Genomic DNA, 19,506 nt, shown 5'->3' with positions numbered 1-19,506 from the left:
AGTTATAATTCTCAAGCTTGCCAACCTATTTGCTTGTCCACTGTCTGAGACCATCACTACTCTACCAAGGGAACATATTCTATATTAACCTTGCATTTCATTACTTTCCAGCTTACCTCTTTGGACAGCACCATCTCAAACATGTCAACAGTGTAGTGTGGGTGTTAGTGCTTAGGTTTGCTAATAAATCAGATAGAGTTACCAATGAAGTATCCTTTATTGAAGACAATCAGTTTCCAACAATCAGCAGTGGTTGGCCCACCAATAAATCATGAATCAAATCACAAGATGCACTCACGTTTTAAATAAACAGTCTTCAAAAATACCACACTGGAGTTATACATCAGAATAGAGGGTGCAAGTGGTGAAGATGGGACTTTGTTCCTGCAAAGAATTTGCAGTGGTCATTCCTCCCAGTATTAGTGCGAACAGTTGTATCTGTTGCAGATGAACTGCTGATATAGGCTTTTAAGATAAAAAGAATGGTGTATTGCCGCTGCTCTGTACTTGGTGAATAGCCAGAAAACAAAAGGATATTTAAACATGCAGTATATCATATCCCACAATATTCAATATAAACCAATTTGTAACAAATATTAATATAAAATATTCAACGTTGCATACTTAAAAGATCAAAACCAGCTTTGCCAGTTCTCAAAACAAGCCAAACTCCAAAAGAATCGTTCTCTGAAACAGATTATGCATAATTTAACTTGTACATTTTTCAAACCCTGTCATTAAAAAAAACATACACCTATTTACACAACAATTACTGTCAGCCCACTGTTCCAAGGCACCAGTATAACATTTGTTAATAAAAATAGCTAATACAGAAGAACATGGAATTCCAAATAGTGAATCTATCATTTTACATTCTGACTCAAAATTCTGAACTGGATTTCTTTTCTGCTGGTGGTATCGCATTGGGCTAGGACTTTCACCCATCATACTGACCCCAAAACTTTAAGTTCATCAAGCAAAATTGGATTGTCAGAAGGATCCCCTCACCAAGCTGGGTTGTGAAAGTAACAGTGTCATTTGCTTGGTTAACTGTAGGGAAAAGGGCAAGGAAATGAAGTGGTTTACAAGGGTGTTTTTGTTTATCCAATGAAGAGGCAAGTGGTAACTGGCAACTGCCCTGGGCAAGTCTGAGGGATATGATTTGTGGTTAGGCCAGGAATGATGTTGGACAAGCTTAAGTTGTTTTGCTAATGGAGTGCCAAAGGATAATTTAACCCTCTGTTTCAATGCTGAAATTTGCCTGAAAAAAAACACTTAATATTTGTTGTTTGTTCCTTTTATATTTAAAAAAATAATGCTAACTCCTCTTGTAGTATTTATATAATTTTCAAACAGTTAAGTAATATTGCAAAGAAAATAAAATAGCAACCTGAAGACAATTTCAGTCCTTAATTGGCAATGAGTCAAGAGCTTTAAAAATCGTGTGAAACATACTCAAAACCAGTCTCCACTTTTTATTTAAAAATATGATTTATGGAATTTAACTTCCAATGTGATTCTCCTCATTTGTTTGGTCGTTTGCAGAAATTCCCCAAACCCTTGACTAAATATTGTTTTGATTACTTTTCTGAATTTGCTTTTGCTTTTTTATCCCACTTGCGTTCCCTAGATCAACCAGTAATGTTCCACTAGGTAATCAAGAAAACTACAGCAGAAATTTAAACCGAGTATTGTCTGAATGTTCCACAGTATTGTATAAGGTTTCCTTAGAAGCCATTGTGAAATTGAGTCATTTTAGTTCAATGTGCTATCTTTTTTGTTTTGAACACAGAATTTTTGATAAAATCATTTTGTTCACAATCCAAATGTCACAAACAGAAGTTATGCAATTTAACTGGGTATTATCTTGAAAAAGGCATTTATGGCACAGCTTTGATCTACTGCTGTTGACTTAAATGTGGATTCTTCTCCTGACATATTTTTGCCAATGCTTTAAACTTTGGTCCCAAATCATTCAAGTAGCTTAAGCTGATGTTATCTTCAAACCTGCTGATGGAATCAAGAGTTAGCATACTTGCTTCTTCTCCTTCATAGCTGTATACAACAGGCTTGTACATAACCTCTGCATCTCCTGTGTCTGGTTCCTAAAAACAAGTTGAAGTATTAATAATCAAATTAGTTATCTTGTTATTTATACTTCTGCATAGTTTTCAACTAAAATTGATCTTAAATCAGTATCTGTTCTCAAAAAATTAAAATTTGGGTTATTATGAACAACACATTCATTCATCACAGGACCTCCACATTTAAGCTGATGTCTTGGAAGCTGTTGTTTTTGAATTTCCAGGATGGATTGTACCTAGAAATTGGCTTCCCCAGTTTTTCTCTAGATATTAGACATTATAGAGACCAATTTCTCCCTCTTTTTAACAAATCAATATTAGTAAGGCAGCAGCCAGATAAAAGTAGTTTTACAATGAACCAAAGAGTAAGAATATGCAGATTTAGTGATGAAATTTGCATACCAGATGCTTCATGGAAATAAAAAGTTTCTTCCTTGTGAAGTGGAAGATTGGCAGAAAACCTGGAAAGGTGACATGGCCTGGAAATTACGCTGTGATAGGAAAAGAGTGGGCCAATGGATGCTGGTCTGGGATCCCCACTGCCAAAGACTTGCATTGACAGAGTTAACTGGGAAACTAGGGTTGGTTGCAATTAAGGAAAGCCAGGGTGAGGAAGAAGTTAAAGGCTGGAATTTCATTCAGTGAGTGCAAGTTCACCATGGAAGGGGGGCGGGAAGGCAGGCATTCCAATCAGATAGTGACGATGGTGGGTCTGGTTATGATCAGTTGTTGTGGGAAGGATCCAGCATTGCAAGAGGTAAGAATCTGGTGGTGAAAGGCCCAAGGGCATGTGTAGCAAGGGTAGGTACAGAATTTAAAGGAGACTCACTTATAAATGGTTCCATACTGCCATCTCCTCTACCTGGGATTTATTCAGGCAGGTGCCTTTTAAGTTGCTCTGAAGTAGGCTTTGTGTGTTATCAAGATGTGTTTCTGCACAAATGGCCCACCTTGACTACTGGCCACCCAAACAGGTTTAGCAGAAGTGGTGTCAAGATGTGTGTTTTACTGTTTCCATCAAGGCATCTCTATGCACAAAGTGCCTCACAGTGTGAAGGATCTGTCACCAATCTGACATTCCACAAAATCTATGAAATAAGTGCCTACAAGTGTTTGGTGATAATATTTTTGAAACAAATTCCTTTACAAATTGCACAAAAATGATCCTCCACACAAGTGATTTTCCAAAGCCATTAGCTCATCTCTTAAACTAGGAATCCACTATTATTTACTAGTATCTATCATTTTATTTTATTTGTTATAATCTTCTCTTAAAAAATGGTGAGTTTTGATAAATGATGAATATATCTTCTAAAGCATTATTGATGTAACTTTTGAATTAGTGTCTGCAGGTTCATTTTGTACAATCTACCTACCCAGAGAAGAGAGAGACCCTGAGATATTTGCATCATCATCAGCGATGGGTGAAGTGCTAGAAGACTGGAGAAGTGCCTTTATTTAAGAAGGGCTGCAAAGAAAAACCTGGGAACTACAGACCAGTAAGCCTAATATCTATCATGGGTAAGGTACTAGAGGGGATTCTGGGGGATAAGGGATACAAGCATTTGGATATACATGACTAGTGGTGTTCCCCAGGGCTCGGTGCTAGGCCCATTGCCATTTGTCATCTATATCAACGGTGTGGATGAGAACATACAAGGCATGGTTAGTAAGTCTGCAGGTGACAATAAAATAGGTGTTTCATTGACAGTGAAGATGGTTATCAGGATTTACAGAAAGACCTTGATCAGCTGGGTTGTGAGCTGAGGAACAGCAAATGGATTTTAATTTGGATAAGTGTAAGGTGTTGCATTTTGGAGAGACAAGTGACGGTAGGTCTTTCACAGTCAACAGTAGTGCCCTGGAGAGTGTTGTAGAACAGAGAGACCTAAGAGTACAAGTACATGGTTTCCTGAAAGTGGCATCATAGGTAGGAAGGGTGGTGCAGAAGGCTTTTGGCACGCTGGCCTTCATCAGTCAGGGCACTAAGTATAGAAGTTGGTATGTTATATTGCAGTTGTATAAGATGTTGGTGAAGCTGCATTTGGAATATTGTGTTCAGTTTTGGTCATTCTACTGTAGGAAAGATGCCATTAAGCTGGAAAGAGTGCAGAGGAAATTTACGAGGATGTTGCCAGGAATCGAAGGACTGAATTATGGAGGGAGGTTGAGCAGGCTGGGGCTTTTTTCACTGGAGTGTAGGAGAATGAAGGTTGATCTTATAGAGGTATATAAAATAGTGAAGGGCATTGATGGGGTCAATGTGCACAGTCTGTTTCCCAGGGTTGGGGAATCCAGAACTAGAAGGCATAGGTTTGGGGTGAGAGGGGAAAGATTTATTAGGAACCTGAGGGGCAATACTTACACCCAGAGGGTGGTCAGTATATGGAATGAGCTCCCAGAGGAAATGTTTGAAGCAGGTACATTAACAACACTTAAAAGCTACTTGCACAGGAATAGTACTTGGATAGGAAAGGTTCAGAGGGATATGGGACCAATTTAGATGGGAATTTTGGTCAGCATCGACCAGTTGGGCTAAAGGGACCTTTGCTGTACTGTATTACACTATAACTGTAAAATTACAATCACAGCTATAGCAATGCACTGTGAAGATACGTTCAATCACTACATGAAAAACATTTCTTGAAATCCTTTATTCAACAATATGCCTTTTGGACTCTAATTATATTTGCTCTTTTGTGACTGGGTGCTGTTTTTGGAGTAAGAATATCCTCAGCTATCCATATATAGACCTCAGAAGGGTGCATGGTAGTGTAGCAGTTAACGTAACGCTATTACAGTGCCAGCGACCTGGGTTCCATTCCTGCTGCTGTCTGCAAGGAGTTTGTACGTTCTCCCCCTGTCTGCGTAGGTTTCTTCTGGGTGCTCCGGTTTCCTCCCACATTCCAAAGACGTACAGGTTAGGAAGTTGTGGGCATGCTATGCTGGCATCGGAAGCATGGTGACACTTGCGGGCTGCCCCTAGAGCACTCTACGCAAAACATCATTTCACTGTGTGTTGCGATGTACATGTGACTAATAAAGAAATCTTATCTCATAGTCACAGAGCTGTAACAGGACAGAAACTGTTTTTCGGCCTACCACACCCTTTTTGCTTCATCAAAGGTGTGCCACATATTCTGATTAGTCATCTGATTGGATTTCTGGCAACACTATAACAGTAGGGCAAGTTATTTCTTGTAATTCAACATAGCAAACAATATCCCAGAGTAAACTTGCACTGCCCCTGGCAACTTTTGACTATGATGTTGATCTGGATATGCTTGTAGAAAACAACAGATGCTGTCAGCTATTTCTATACTATGGGAGGGTGTATACAGAACCACCACCCAACAGGCTTCCATATCACACACTAAGATCTCAACCATGTGGGCCAATACTGATCATGAATTGTACTGACGACTGGCAGTATCTGCAGAAACTGTGCCCACTGCTTTTCTTGTCAGTTGTCTAGAAACGTGCAGTTTATACTTTTCTAGCCTGAGGAACATGTGCTCAGTGTAGCACTAACACCCAGTGAGATCTCTGAAAAAATTGGGCAAGGGTATGATGGATACAGCACTTGGACAGTTAGCACACAGAATGATTTGCCAAAACAGAACCTGTGTGTTTCCCAGCAGAATGTGCTTAAAGTTTGCAGCTGCCAGGTCATTGCCACTCTGATCATTGCAAAGTACTTTACTGGCCCTTCTCCTCATGTCAGCCATGAAGTACCTGCATAATAGGCTACAGTAGCAGTGAGGGAAAACACTGGGTGGATGCAATCAATCTCCTATGCAACCGGACACCTCCACGTGGTTTGTCACAATCAAGTGCCCTGCATGTGTAGTCCCCACCACCATGAGGGGAGAGATGATCAAGGGGGCAGTGTTTATAGTATGCAGTCTGATTTGTATATAAAAGTTGTGATAGCTGAGGTGATAATTGGTAATAGTTTCCATTACCCTGAATATTTAAAACTGAGACTGGCAGATGTTGGTTGACTGGCAGAAGGCAAAGACTGGGAATAAAATTCTTTTCTGATTGACTGCTGGTGATTAGTGGTGTTCCCCAAAGGTTGGTGTTGGATCCCCTACTTTCCACGTTGTATGTTAATGATATGGATGACAGAATTGATGGCCTTGTGGCCAAGTTTGCAGATGATACAAAGATAGATGGAGGGGCAGGTAGTGTTGAGGAAGCAGGGAGTCTGCAGAAGGACTTGGACAGGTTGGGAGAATGGGCAAAGAAGTGGCAGATGGAATACAGCGTAGGGAAGTGTGCGGTCATGCACTTTGGTGGAAGGAATAAAGGCGTATTTTCTAAACGGGGAAAGAGTTCAGAAATCAGAGGTGCAAAGGGACTTGGGAGTCCAAGTGCAGGATTCCCTAAAGGTTAACTTGTAGGTCGAGTCAGTAGTAACAAAGGCAAATGCAATGTTACCATTCATTTTGAGAGAACTAGAATATAAATGTAAAGATGTAATGCTGAGGCTTTGTAAGGGATTGGTCAGACCACACTGTGAGCAGTTTTGGGCCCCTTATCTAAGGAAGGATGTGCTGGTGTTGGAGGGGGTCCAGAGGAAGTTTATGAGAATGATCCTGGAAGTGAAAGGGTTACCATATAAGGAGCATTTGATGGCTCCGGGCCAGGACTCGCTGGAGTTTAGAAGAATGAGGGGGGGAATCTCATTGAGACCTACTGAATATTGAAAGGTCTGCATAGAGTGGATGTAGAGAGGATGTTTCCAGTAGTGGGAGAGTCTAGGACCAGAGGGCACAGCCTCAGTATAGAAGGATATCCCTTTAGAACAGAGATATGGGGGAATTTCTTTAGCCAGAGGGTGGTGAATCTGTGGAATACATTGCCACAGACAACTATGGAGACCAAGTCATTAGGTGTATTTAAAGCAGAGGTTGATAGGTTCTTGATTAGTAAGGGCATCAAAGGTTACGGGGAGAAGGCAGGAGAATGGAGTTGAGAGGGAAAAATAAATCGGCCATGGTCAAATGGCAGAGCAGACTCTAAGCTGAATGGCCTAATTCTACTCATATGTCTTATGATCTTGTACTGTGTACAAGATGTCAATGTCACAGTGCACACCCTTAATTTAAGTCTCATTGTCAATTTCAATCTCTTCACTTTACATGTGGGTTTCACCTGAAAGTTCCAGTTCTTGCTGGTGATGGTGGAAATGTGATAATAATTAGAAATGTGACTCATGTCAGTTAACATCAGATACACCATAGGTAAGTATTGCTCAGAGAATTGCCAAGGTCATTTTCCAACTGGGCACAATTTCACCCTGAAACTGATCTTGCATGAACCTGCCTGGGCAGAACCACATTTATGTACAGTTCTCACATGAAAGCTGAGTTCCAATGGATCAAATTTCAAGGCTAGTTATTATTTACGATTCCATTGAAACAAAGTTTGAGGCAGACTGTTTTGGCCAGAGCACTTAAGGTGGATTTTCCATTAGAAATCAAGCTGTTATATTTATTCTTAAAATGAAATGGAATAATAATGGATGGTGCAGCACCTAGTGCCACTACCTCACAGCTCCAGTGACCCGAGTTCAATCCCAACCTTTGGATAGAGTTTGCATGGGTTTCCTTCAAGTGCTCTTGTTTCCACTCACATACCAAAAATGTACTATTAGTTTCATTGACTGCTGAAAAGTTTCCTTTCGGTGTAGTTAAGAGTCAAAAGGATCAAAGTGGGAATTGATTAGAACAAGAGAGAATAAGTCATGGGTTTATAGGGAAATAAGAAGAGGGGGAATGGGGCTAATGAGATTTGCTGTGCTGGGAGCTGGCAGAGACTTGATGGTGGCCACTAGGGTAACATGGCAGCACAGCAGTTAGTGCTACAGCCTCAAAAGTCTAAGGAGGGACCTGGGTTTGATTCTGACTTTGGGTACTATCTGTGCAGAGTGGTGTTCCTTCTGTGACCACATGGGTTTCCTCCCACATCTGATAGGTTAATTGTAACTTTCTCCTTCCTGTGGAGCTGATGGGGATGTATGTTGGAGAAGGAGTTGCAGGGCTACAGGGAAATAAGGAGAGGGCAAATGGGACTGATGGGAATGTCCCCCTGTGAGCCAGAATGGATCCAATGGGTTGAATTTACTCCTTTATAGATGAGAATAAATTATTCCCCTTCATTAAATCCAAAAGGTATGATTATTGTCAGTTCACCATTTTTTTTTAAAGTTGTAAAATGCTATTTTAGTTTCCTGTACCATTCTGGACATTCTAGAAACAAAAGGAATGCTTTAGATAATGGCACAATAAAATGTATCCTTACTGAATATTCCCTGGTGCCCCAATCTTGTGCACCATAAAAGCGTGAAGAATTCCTTGAGATGAATAGAGAGGCTGCACGTGATGAACGTTCCTGTAGTGAAAATAAAATATTTAATTGTCCCAGAAACTAAAAACATTTAATATAAGTGGACTGTTACTTTATCCAATGAGTAACAAAATACTTTGTGCCTACACATGTAGTTTGGTTCATTTGATCTCTCACCTTCCTTCAGCAATATGTTATCCTACAGGAAGCCCATTTGATTCATTTCCTAGTTCTTTTTTTAAATAAAACCTACATTCTCTATACCTCCAAGTCTAAATCAGATTATTTTTTTCTGTTCTTCTATCTTTTGCTGACAGAATCTGGACTGAGCAGTTCCTCACCCTTGGGATTTTCAATCTCCACCTAGCTTGGTACTTCTCCATCAATTTTTCATCCATTCTGTCCTGTCAATGCCTCTCGGTCCTTGTACAGCCAGCCCTTCTCCACACCACCTTCACTTTCCCCTCCAGCAATAAATCCTGGCGTCCTCCTAAGTATGACTCAGACCATCTTCATCTTCTTTGATTGTTTCTTCCCAATGAAACCAAAATTCCCCACGATTCATTCTATCCCTTGACCAATTCTACACGACCCCTATTTTCTTTTCTGTTTTCTCTTGCCTCATTTTGTTTGAAATCAGATTTGCTTGGTTTCTAGATTCCAGTCATATTAAACCGTTACATTTTCAATTTTCCTTCCTGGATCCCCTGCTGGCTTCATGAAGGGGGTTCCTTCGTATCAGATTTCCGAATGGTCCATGAACACAATCTCGTTATTCCTTTTTTTGCATGATTTACACTATTTATTTATTTTTGTAATTTATAGTTATTCTATGTCTTTGCACTGTACTGCTGCCACAAAACAACAAATTTCACATCCTATAAATAAGTGATAATAATAATTCTAATTTGGAAGTACGAGCCTCACTCATATCAATGGCCACAATTTGCACCAGCCTCCTTGATAAAACTACTATTAACCCCTCTGCTACCAATATCCATTCTTGACTTCCAAATCCATCAGCACCTTCCTCGCACCTCAGAATTTGAGCCTCTCCAATCAGGTTTCAAACTTATTTTTTAAAAATCAAAAATGCCATCCTCTGACTGTGCTTTATTTCTCCATCTCATCCTGCTCTGTGGTTTTGTCATCTTTCACAGTTAACATATCAGCTCTTCCAATGCCTTTCCCTCATTAGCCAGTTCAGTGAGACAACTGTAGCTGCTTTACCCTCTTGTCTGTCTTAATTTAGCCAAAGTACCTGCAGCAATGGCTTCTCTTTTGACCCTTACTGCATTATATTTTGAATATTGTTCTTCTGTTCCCCCATGTACATCAGTTGCACTATTTGAAGACCTGGGGCCCCACTTGAGCTGGAATGGCCTTAATGCTAGTGGCTCCTATCCACATGCACCTACCTGGGCTACATGTATGAGGTTGAAAGAGTGAAGTGCCTGCCCCTGTGATTTGGGCAATGAGGCATAGGGGTTCTTAGACAGCAAGTATGCCTCAGACAGTGTGCTACTGAAGCCCAGTCTAGAACACCCTGACAGTCTTGGATAAGAGGCAAGGCACATCAAGAGCCTCACCTCCCTCCCAACCTGGTAAAGATTTAAGTTTCTAAATATCTTGTGTTCAGAGTAATTACAATTGCTGCAAACAATTAAAGAAACATATAAAGTGTTTGTTTTTAAAATAATGTTTAGAAGACATTGACAACATTAAATTGGGTAGATTACTTTTTATTTTTCTTCTCCTAATCTCTAGTCTGGATACCCCCATTGAAATGACTGGAGTTTCCAGTTCCATGTTGAGTTCGGTATATGATCCCAAACACCCATTCCCCATTTTCGATGTGGAGACTAGTGATGAAATGAGATGGTGGATGGACCAGTGGTTTTGTGGAACTTTGGTACATCCTTATTTGAAAGCATCTGATTGTCAATAGTTCCCTCAACTGCTGGTCCATGGAATTAATTTCTACATTGAAAATACTGTATGCAGGTCCTGAAAATGTAAGGCGCTTCCTGTATGTTCCCACTGTAACTTGAGGAGAAACTCCTGGAGTTCAGTAAGCTGAACTTAAATACATTTGCCATATAACTTGCTAAATTGGCATTTTTGGGATGGTGATCCCCATAGTTGCCAAAGGAAGAGACGGGGCTTCCTTGTGTTAGGAGTTTCCAAATCTTGGGATTTTGAAAGGGCTCAGCAAAACAATGGCAGAGGCAGACTTGGTCAAAACAAATGTAGCTCCCTGACAAACTGGTTGCAGCAAATACCTGTCCAAGCAACAAAGGGAATTAGTGGGGCCAAAATAATGAATTGTCTCCAGTGGGAACCCAAAATCTCATTCCCAGATCACTGGCACTCTTCAATAGGCAGTACCCTGGGTATGTTTAGTATATATTTTCAGGGTTTTAATGGCTAACATATGTGTAATATTGCTTTCATATTCTGGGAACTAATTCATCTGATCCAGTGCCAAATAACTAATGTGTGCTTCTTTAGGTATATGTCTATATTCATACAGATTAGAGAGTATTTGCAGTAGACAGAGACTAGAACACCTATTCTCCACAATTTGCAGCCAATGTACAATATATTAATAGAACATAGAACAGTGTAGCTCTGTTACACGAGCTTAGAGTGAATTGTTCCTACCATATTGTGCCTGTTAGCCCAACCATACGAGTTATATCTTTGTGACATGTTATTCATTCTCAATCTGCCATCTTCATACCTTTGCTACAATTAAAAGAAAGATGAATAATTCAAAGTGAGTTCTACTTCATCAAAGAATAAAAGTAATCAGATTAAATGAAGGCTTTTGAAAATGATTGTTTAAAACATTTTAGCTTGTTTCTGATTGAAGTTAGCTGCTGTTATTTAGACTTCTATGCCATAAGCCAAGAAGAACTACTTACATTTTCAGTTGTTTTGGGTCATGAGCACAATAGTCAGGGTTACGTACCTGTGCTCCCAGGCTTGGTTCATCCTCATCGGCAACATCAGCAGATGGAGTTTAACCCGGACAAATGTGAGGTGTTGCACCTTGGTAGGACTAATGTCAAGAGGCAGTACACTCTTAAGGGCAAGACCCTTAACAGTGTTGAAGAGCAGAGAGGCCTTGGGGTGCAAGTCCATGGCTCATTGAAAGTGGCTACACAGGTAGATAGGGTGGTTAAGAAGGCTTATGGAATGCTTGCTTTCATTAACCAAGGTACTGAGTATAAGAGTCAAGAAGTTGTGATGCATCTCTATAGAACTCTGGTTAGGCCGCATTTAGAGTATTGCGTGCAATTCTGGTCACATCACTATAGAAAGGATGTCAAGGCTTTAGAGAGGGTGCAGAGGAGGTTTACTAGGATGCTGCCTGGATTAGAGGGCATGTGCTATCAGGAGAGGCTGGACAAACTTGGGCTCTTTTCTCTGGAGCAGCGGAGGCTGAGGGGTGATCTGTTGGAAGTGTATAAAATTATGAGGGGCATAGACAGGGTGGACAAGCAATATCTTTTTCCCATTAATGAACGATCCAGTACCAGAGGATATGCATTTAAGTTGAGAGGGTGTAGGTTCAGAAGAGACATAAGAGGTAAGTTTTTTACTCAGAGAGTGGTGGATGCCTGGAATGTGTTGCCAGATAGGGTGATGGAGGCAAATTCACTGGGGGCTTTTAAGAGGGGCTTGGATGGGCACATGAATGAGAGGAAAATGGAGGGATATGGGCATTCTGTAGATAAGGGGGATTCGCTATGTCAGCACAACATTGTGGGCCGAAGGGCCTATTCTGTGCTGTACTGTTCTATGTTCTAACTTCAAGCTAACTCCAAATTACCTTCCTTGTCTAAAACTTCAAGCTGCTACTCTACCAGAAAACACCCAGATGGGTTTGATGAGTATGACCAGCAGCTGCTTGGATTGGAAGTCCACCAGACCTCAAGGGAAAAGAAACAGCTCCTCAGGCCCTGAAGACCAGAAAACCTGTGACCTAAAGGACAACTGTTGCTAGGAAGAGCACAGGAAATCCAGAAACTCCGCAGTAACCATGATGATTCTTCATCTGCAGCCCGAACACCCAAGGCCCACCCCAAATGAAAGCCAAGAATGGAGGCAAACTTATCAAGATGAAGAGGTAACTGGCACCAACTAGAAGGAGCACTTTGAAGAATTCCTCAAACACGACTCTCTTCTTGATTCCATTCAACAACAAACTACTCAGTCCTGCCACCCTGATCAACAAGAAATCAAAAAGTCCCTGTGAAGGAGATCAAGGCCTTGGGTGCTTTGGCTAAAATTCCCAAATTTGACAGAGGATCTGCCAGGCAAGTGCAGAGATGCCATAATCATGACCATCTTCAAGAAGGAGATGAATCCAAATGCAGTAACTATCGTAGGACCTGGAGTAAAATCTGTTCAAAACATGAATAAACCCAGAATTTCCCCCATCAAATCACCTTTGTGTGATACTAGTCAAAACATCAAACACTATGACATTCCCTTGAGAGGACAGTGGGAATCACTGACGCTGGAATGAGAAGGAAACATTTTGCACACTTGCAACACATGCAGGCTAAAGATGGTGTAATCACAGTGTGAGCGTAAGGGAGCAATCACATCATTCAAATTATCACAGCTGTGATTCTATAGTGAAGGAACAGTGCTGTAGGCAATGTTTAACAATTTGCAAGGGAGATACTGAGAGGACTGATCACCTGTACACATGGGAACAGAGTCCTTTGAGTAATTGCCAGAGTGAGTTGTGTTTGAAATAGTCTCAAGTTAAAGGTGAGTCCTAGACCTGAAAAGTTAACCATTTTGATTTCCACAGCCACTGCCTGACCTCCATTTTGCATTTTCTATCTGACAAGGCCACATTCAGGAATCAGTATTCCTGAATTCCTGAGGGGCTGAGGACATCACCAGCTCCCATAATATAGTTAACAGCTCAGCAGCTACAGGTCTCTGGCGTAAAGGACTCCAAAATTTCATGGCCCTCTGCAGGAAGAAGTTCACCCTAATCTCATACTTAAGTTGAAGTACCTATATCCAAAGGATACACTGCCTCGTTCTAGATATCCCCCACTAAAAAAAACATTGTCACAGCACTTATCCTACCAGCTTCCTCAAAACCTTATGTTTCAATCAGATCTGTTCTTGTGTTTCTGAACTGCAGAAGGAATAAACTAAATCATGAAACAACCTCTGGAATCAACCCAGTGAACATGTACATAAGTTGGCAATAAGGCAAACAAAACTGTACACCATACCATAGGTGTGATCTCCAGCTATAATGCAGTTGAAGCAAGACCCCCTCCTCTTCTCCCTGCTCCTCTACATGCCCCTCCTCCTCTCTCCACCCTCCCCTTTCCTCCTCCTCCTCTCTTCAACCCTCTCTCTCTGCTTCTCCTCCTCTCATCCTTTCATGCTTTTTGCTAAAATACAAAACACTCAAAACAGGAATGTTTACAAAACATCAAAGAATTCATGTGGAAAAGTCGCTCCCAATATTTTCTCATGTTTCCATGAGAACTTGTAGCAAACTTTGTTTCCTCAAAGAAATTTGTTTGTATTCCCAAAATGCCAAGGAGCTAGAGACTGGTCTGAACATGTTACCCACAAGTGATGAATCTACATTAGGAAGAAATCAAGAATTTTAAATAACATTAATTTTTCCAAAGAAAAGCTTCTTGAACAAACGAACTGCAGCCTCCATGGATTAGTAAATCTTCCTGCACCTTCTATTTGTTTTCAATTTTTACTGCAAATTCTAACACAGGATCTTCCAGTTGCATTGATTAGGACCACAGAAACTTTATATTTTACTGTTTGTTTTATAACTTTTCTAAGACTGCACCCAAAACAAAGGAAAATATGTATCAGTAAAAATGTATTTGGAAGCAATGAGAGCCCTTTATTAATTAAGAGCTCTGGGTTTGAAGGGGAGACCACAGTGCACCATAAACACAGTCTGCATCCTGGGAAGTAGAGGTCAGAGCTGCAAGCCCAACTCACCCTCATGTTTTCTGCTGAAAGAAAAGTAATGGAAGTTCTTTTTCTTTGAGCATAGTGCATCAAAGATTCACAGAATGGCTGCCATACTGGAGGAGACCATTTAGCTTGCCAAATCTATACCATCTCTATATAAGAGCAATCCAGCTGAGTCCACTCCTTGCACACTTTCCCCAGTCCTGTAAATTCTTTCCTTTCAGATACTCAGCCAGCTCCTGTTGAAATGCTACAATTGAATCTTCCTCCACTACAACCCCTGGTGCATTCCAGACTGTAACCACTCACTTATAAAGAAAAACTTTCCTCCTGTAACATTTGGTGATCACAAGACAAGACAAAGGAGCAGAAGTAGGCCATTCGGCCCATCGAGTCTGCTCCATGAGCTAAACTAATATTATTCCTATCTAGCCCCAATTTCCGGCCTTATCCCCATATCCCTTGATACCTTGACTAATTAGATACCTATCAATCTCCTCCTTAAACATCCCCAATGATTGGGCCTCCACAGCTGTATGTGGCAAAGAATTCCATAATTTCACTACCCTCTGGCTAAAGAAATGTCTCCTCATTTCTGTTTTAAACCGGTAACTTCTAATTCTAAGATTGTGCCCTCTAGTCCTGGACTCACCCACCAGGGGAAACAGCTTACCACATCTACTCTGTCCAGTCCTTTCAACATTCTAAATGTTTCTATGAGGTCCCCTCTCATTCTTCTGTAATTTGGCCAATTAACTTTATTCAATGTCATTGGATCTTGACTCCTCTACAATAGGAAAAAGTAGTCTCCATCTCATCTTGCCTTCTTTCCTGAAGTGCTGTGCTCAGAACTGGTCACAACACTCTAGCTGAGCCAATGTTTATAATGATCAAAATGCCAGCACTACACACTCGAACCTTTAGAGAACCAGTCACAGAATGAGGGTCAAGAATGATCTCAATTTTATTTTGTTCTGAAACTTATTTTGAGACCTTCAGTTATGTGTTTCCTGCCATCCTACAAAAATGAATTGAAAATATTATTAAGCAATGATTGAGGATTTGCTCTTACCGAATTGTCTCTAGTAGACCATACTCTTGAATTATTGGCTTTGATTTGTCTCATCGTCCCATCGACAAAGGATGTCATCCCCTAACGCAAAAGGAAGTCATGTCAGGTTATGAAATTGGAAGCAATCTATTGACTTGGAAAGGAAAAAGGAGGGTGAGTAGTAATCATGGGTGTATAGTCACATTTTCTGAAAAAATATCTCATCATGTTCTCCAGCAATCTGTACTGGAGCTACAGCCATGCAAGATGTAAAAGAAAGCTTTGTATCAAAGTTTATTGATGATATTAAAATTCTAGTCCACCCAGTATATGCAGAAACTTGCGAAGAATGAGTGAGCAAACTGTGCAAATGGACTTCAATGTGTGAAAGTGTGATATTGTCATATTGGATCTGATAAAGATAGATTAGGATATTTTCTATTTGATAAGAAGCTGGGAACTGTGGAAGAGCAGAGAGATATAGGAGTCCAAGAATAAAAATCATTAATAATTTGTGGCAAATATAAACATTGGTTAAAAAGACTAATGAGATATTGGCTCTTATCTAAAGACAGAATATTAAAGTAGAAATTGTATTACAGATGCACTATGTTTTGGTGAAACCTCGCTAATCATATATTCTTGACAAGATAAAAAATTTAAAAGTATTCATTTTATGTGAACTGCCACTTTTGTGGAATTGGTATTTCTAAATATAGTAAACCACTCGGGGCACTCAGGACTTTGGTGGTGCCGGATTAGCAGAGTTTCTGGACTATTGAATGTTATTCTATTAATACTCCAACTTTTAATTCACTTCTTAAAAAACGTTATGCAGCAGAAAAATAAATTTTCCAGTGAACCAGATAAGTTTCAAGGGAGCACAGGAATCAGCACCTGATGAGCCACTTTCCAACCTGTGGATTATCAGAGTTTTAATGTATTGATTACCATAATATTTGATTTTTGTTGTAATGAAACCAATTATAGTTAAAATAAATCCAGTTCAATATTTGCTATGAATTTACATTGGGATCAATTATACTCACATTTCACACCCACAGAATCCTACCCTGAAACCAATATCTCAAACCACACAAGTAGAGAAGATCATGGAAGTTGAGGAATTGGGGCAAATGAGTTGTGATGTCTTGGACCATATACAAATTACCAAAGGCAAGGTATTGGCAGTCCTAAAGCACATTAAAGTGGATAAATCCACAGGGCCTGTCCAAGCAGGATCATGGACCTTGTGGGAAGCTAAGGAAGGAATTGCGGAAGACCTTGCAGAGATATTTGCATCATCTTTAGCCACAGGTGAAGTTCTGGAAAACAGGAGGGTGGTTAATGCTGTACTGTAATTTAAGGAAGGGCAGCAAAGACAAGCCAGGGAACTGTAGGCCAGTGAGCCTGACATCAGTGGTGGGTAATTTACTGAAGGAGATTCTGAGAGACAGGATCTAGCAGCATTTGGGTAGACAAGGACTGCTTAGGGATAGTCAGGAAGACTTTGTGTGTGGGAAATTATGCCTCACAAATCTCTTAGTTTTTTTTTGAAGAGGTGACCAAGAAGATTGATGAGGGCAGGGTGGTGGACATTGTCTACATGGACCTTAGCAAGGCCTTTGACAAAGTCCCACAGGGAAGGCTTGTCTGGAAGGTTACATTACATGGGATCCAGGGAGAGCTAGCTATGTAGAAACATAATTGGCTTGATGGTAGGCAGCAGAGGGTGATGGTAGAGGGTTATTTTTTGGACTGGAGGCCAGTGGCTAGTGGTGTGCCGCAGGGATTGGTGCTGGGGCCATTGTTTGTTATTTATATGAACAATTTTGATGAGAATATACCAGGCATGTTTCATAAGTTTGCAGATGACACTAAAATAAGTGGTATCATAGACAGTGAAGATGGTCATTAAAAATTACAAGGGGACCTTGATCAGCTAGGTAAGTGGGCCGAGGAATGGCAAATGGCGTTCAATCCAGAGAAGTGTGAGATGTAGCATTTCGGGAAGTCAAACCAGGATAGGACTTTCACAGTAAGTGGTAGGGCTCCAGAGAGTGTTATAGAACAGAGGAACCTAGGAGTACAAGTACATGGTTCCCTGAAAGTGGCACCACAGATACACAGGGCAGTGAAGACGGTGTTTGGCAAGCTGGACTTAATCAGTAAGCATCTTGTGTACAGAAGTTGGAACATTATGTTGCAATGCACAAGACGCTGGTGAGACCACACATGGAGTATTGTGCCCCATCTGTGGCAGAGTCTACAGATCCTAGACAGGACTCATCAGACACCTCAGGATCCACAAAACCACAGTGGAAGCAAGTCATATTTGCCCCAGCTATTACCTGAGAAGAAGGCAGCAATACCAAGGCACAGCAATCGGGAACAAGCTGGCCCCACCCTGTAGCAAGCCATTATTCTCTACATTATACATTCTTGCTGTTATTACTTACTTTATCAGAATATGATAATACTGTGGGAAATCAGAAGAAATCTTTATTTATATTTACAAGGTCAAATTTCACCGCTGGTGACAAAACAACTCATCCCCAATCATATACAGAATGATCATGCACATGCTTCAATTCTTTTTTTAAATGTTTCCTGCAAAGATATGTACATTGTGTAGTAATATTCTAAATATTAAACTAAATGCATCTAAAACAGCCATCAATGTGCCTTTAAGTGAAGCCAATTACTTACTTCAAGATGTCCTTGAATGCCAGAGTTGATTGAATTTCTTTCAGCACCCAGGCCAACTTCTTTGGAAGCTACTTCTGATATATAAATACTTGCTGGCTTCTGTAATGGAAAAAGAATCACGTATTTCAAATAATTTTGTATTTTGCAAATTTAGTACATGGTGGATTAGGGTAAGTTGCAATTGACCTTATAATAGCAAATGAATCTTGATTAATATAGTTTGACCAGAATGTTGCATTAACTTGTGTGCTACACATGGACTATTTAACACATTCAAGTGATGCCCAAAACCATGCATTCTAGATTTTTTATATAAATTAATGAATTGGATGTGAATGTAGGAAATGTGATTAGTCAGTTCACTGATGACACGAAAGTTGTTGACATTGTGGATAATAGGGGTAGTCTTCAACTACAGAACTATACTGATGAGTTGATAAAATGGGCACAATCACAGATGAAATTTAATCCTGAAAAATGTGATTTGGAAGGACTGATAAGACTAGGATGTACACACTGAATGGTATGATTGAGGAAGAGAAGGATCTTGGTTACATGTTCAAGGATCCATAAAGGCAACAGCACAGGTAGGTAAGGTGGTTAAGAAGCCAAATGGGATACTTACCTTCTCCAGTGGGGCATGGACAGTGAGATTATGTTACAACTATATAAAGCATTACATGGTGGTGGAAAATGGGATTACTACAGATAGCTACCCTTGGGCTGAAGAGCCTATTTCTGGCCACATAACTCTATGACTCTATATGTAATGCAACAATTAAAAACGTGCCTTAATGATTTTCACTCATTAATTTATGTTTACTCAGCAGAACGGTCAATAAATTAACTTATGTTATCATAAAATTACAAAGCACAGAGGTTTAAAACACATTTCAGTTACTTACCTGACTGTCTACAAGAACTCCTTCATCATTGTATTTAATCAAGGTCCATGTAGGTTCATTATAAGGTTTTAAGAACTTCTTTTTAAATGTACAAAACAGGAGTAAACATAAGCCCACTGCAAAATTTTAAAAGAAAAGAATACATAATTTAATCAGTTAATGTCCATTTGACCACCAGTTTCATCTCTACAGGTTGAAAGAGAATTATAGCTTATCTTAATGCTTACACGTCTTCCAGTCTAGTGTACTGCATTCAGTGTTCAAAATGTGCTCTCCTTTACATTGGAGAAACCAAATGCAGATTGAGCGATCACCTTGCAGGACGTCTGCAGGAGAATCCCTGAGCTTCCTGTTTCCTGCCACTTCAATTCTTCACCCCTCTCCCCACCCTCCCTGCTTAACAAGCTTTTCTCTC

At 40.2% G+C, this 19,506-nt stretch overlaps 1 protein-coding gene across 2 annotated transcripts in view; it reads right to left on the bottom strand.

Moving 5' to 3' along the window:
- Positions 1–219: 219 nt before the first annotated feature.
- LOC127578822 (cadherin-like protein 26) overlaps positions 220–19,506 on the bottom strand; it is a 41,932-nt gene continuing 22,645 nt past the window's right edge. For both annotated transcript variants that reach the window (XM_052031298.1, XM_052031299.1), the window contains 6 exons: positions 19,092–19,207; positions 18,187–18,285; positions 15,499–15,579; positions 11,103–11,186; positions 8,394–8,483; positions 220–2,105 (listed from right to left, as the gene is read on the bottom strand). In XM_052031298.1, coding sequence (XP_051887258.1) covers positions 1,899–2,105; positions 8,394–8,483; positions 11,103–11,186; positions 15,499–15,579; positions 18,187–18,285; positions 19,092–19,207 — 677 coding nt within the window. In that variant the 3' untranslated portion in view covers positions 220–1,898. The remainder of the gene's footprint in view (positions 2,106–8,393; positions 8,484–11,102; positions 11,187–15,498; positions 15,580–18,186; positions 18,286–19,091; positions 19,208–19,506) is intronic.

Source organism: Pristis pectinata, chromosome 16 (genome assembly GCF_009764475.1).
Source record: "Pristis pectinata isolate sPriPec2 chromosome 16, sPriPec2.1.pri, whole genome shotgun sequence".
NCBI lineage: Eukaryota > Metazoa > Chordata > Chondrichthyes > Rhinopristiformes > Pristidae > Pristis > Pristis pectinata.
This window is presented reverse-complemented; position numbering and strand designations above follow the sequence as displayed.